The 813-nt window shown below is 41.3% G+C and overlaps 1 protein-coding gene across 1 annotated transcript; it reads right to left on the bottom strand.

Moving 5' to 3' along the window:
* On the bottom strand, positions 1-563 carry LOC127101809 (glycylpeptide N-tetradecanoyltransferase 1). The gene has a single exon (XM_051039249.1). It carries the CDS (start codon positions 538-540, stop codon positions 1-3), a length of 540 nt encoding a protein of 179 aa, XP_050895206.1. The 5' UTR covers positions 541-563.
* Positions 564-813: the final 250 nt, after the last annotated feature.

Raw genomic sequence — 813 nt, 5'->3', positions numbered from 1 at the left:
TTATCTCAGCCCCAACTCTGATGACTTCAACGCTTGCCTTACTCGGTAGTTGTAAAGATAATAATGAAGTTTACCATCGCCAGGTCCAAACTTCAGCTCCTTCAAGAAGGTTTCGTTTTGCATGACATCCAAAGCGTTGAAAACATCAAAATCCTTCTGTTTTGCTACAATGAGAGTGTCATTCATCAGCTGAAGCAAAGGGGTTGCAGTTGATACGTTGTAGAATGAATATGCTGCTTTCAAATTTGAATAATTTGCGTTGCCAAGGATAGAAGAGGGAAGTGTGTAAAAACTACAAAAGTCAGTGACTTCATGAGATTCAGGACTTTCAACCAGATAACTATCCACAACATTCTCCCTTGGAAGAAGCCAATGCTCGACATCATTTTCATCAAAATCAGGTGCAACAATAAAATGGCTCAAATAATTCCTAATTAGCCTCGTAACTGCAGGAACATCGTGGATTTCCATCTTTCGAAACCCCGGTGTGACTGTTGATTCTGGTAGCTTGTAAAGCTTGATAGTCCTACTCATTGTCATCCGTGCACCAAGCTGAGAGAAACCAACATCAATTAGCTTCTTGGGATTCAAAGACCTGTGCCAGTATTGGCAAGTTGCCACCGGTGTAGGAAGAATAACCCCAGCAGTGTATGCTGATTACTGTCACAGGAATAAAGACAATGAAAACCTGCCATGCAACCTGTGACATCACTGATATGATTCCAAGGAGATGGATTATAGAGCAAGCAACTAGCGCAATTTGAAACGGAATGTTTATACCCACTGCACTTTGGTCAGTAGAAGCCCTATTAA

This window comes from Lathyrus oleraceus, chromosome 7, assembly GCF_024323335.1.
Source record: "Lathyrus oleraceus cultivar Zhongwan6 chromosome 7, CAAS_Psat_ZW6_1.0, whole genome shotgun sequence".
In the NCBI taxonomy this organism is placed as follows: Eukaryota; Viridiplantae; Streptophyta; class Magnoliopsida; order Fabales; family Fabaceae; genus Lathyrus; species Lathyrus oleraceus.
This window is presented reverse-complemented; position numbering and strand designations above follow the sequence as displayed.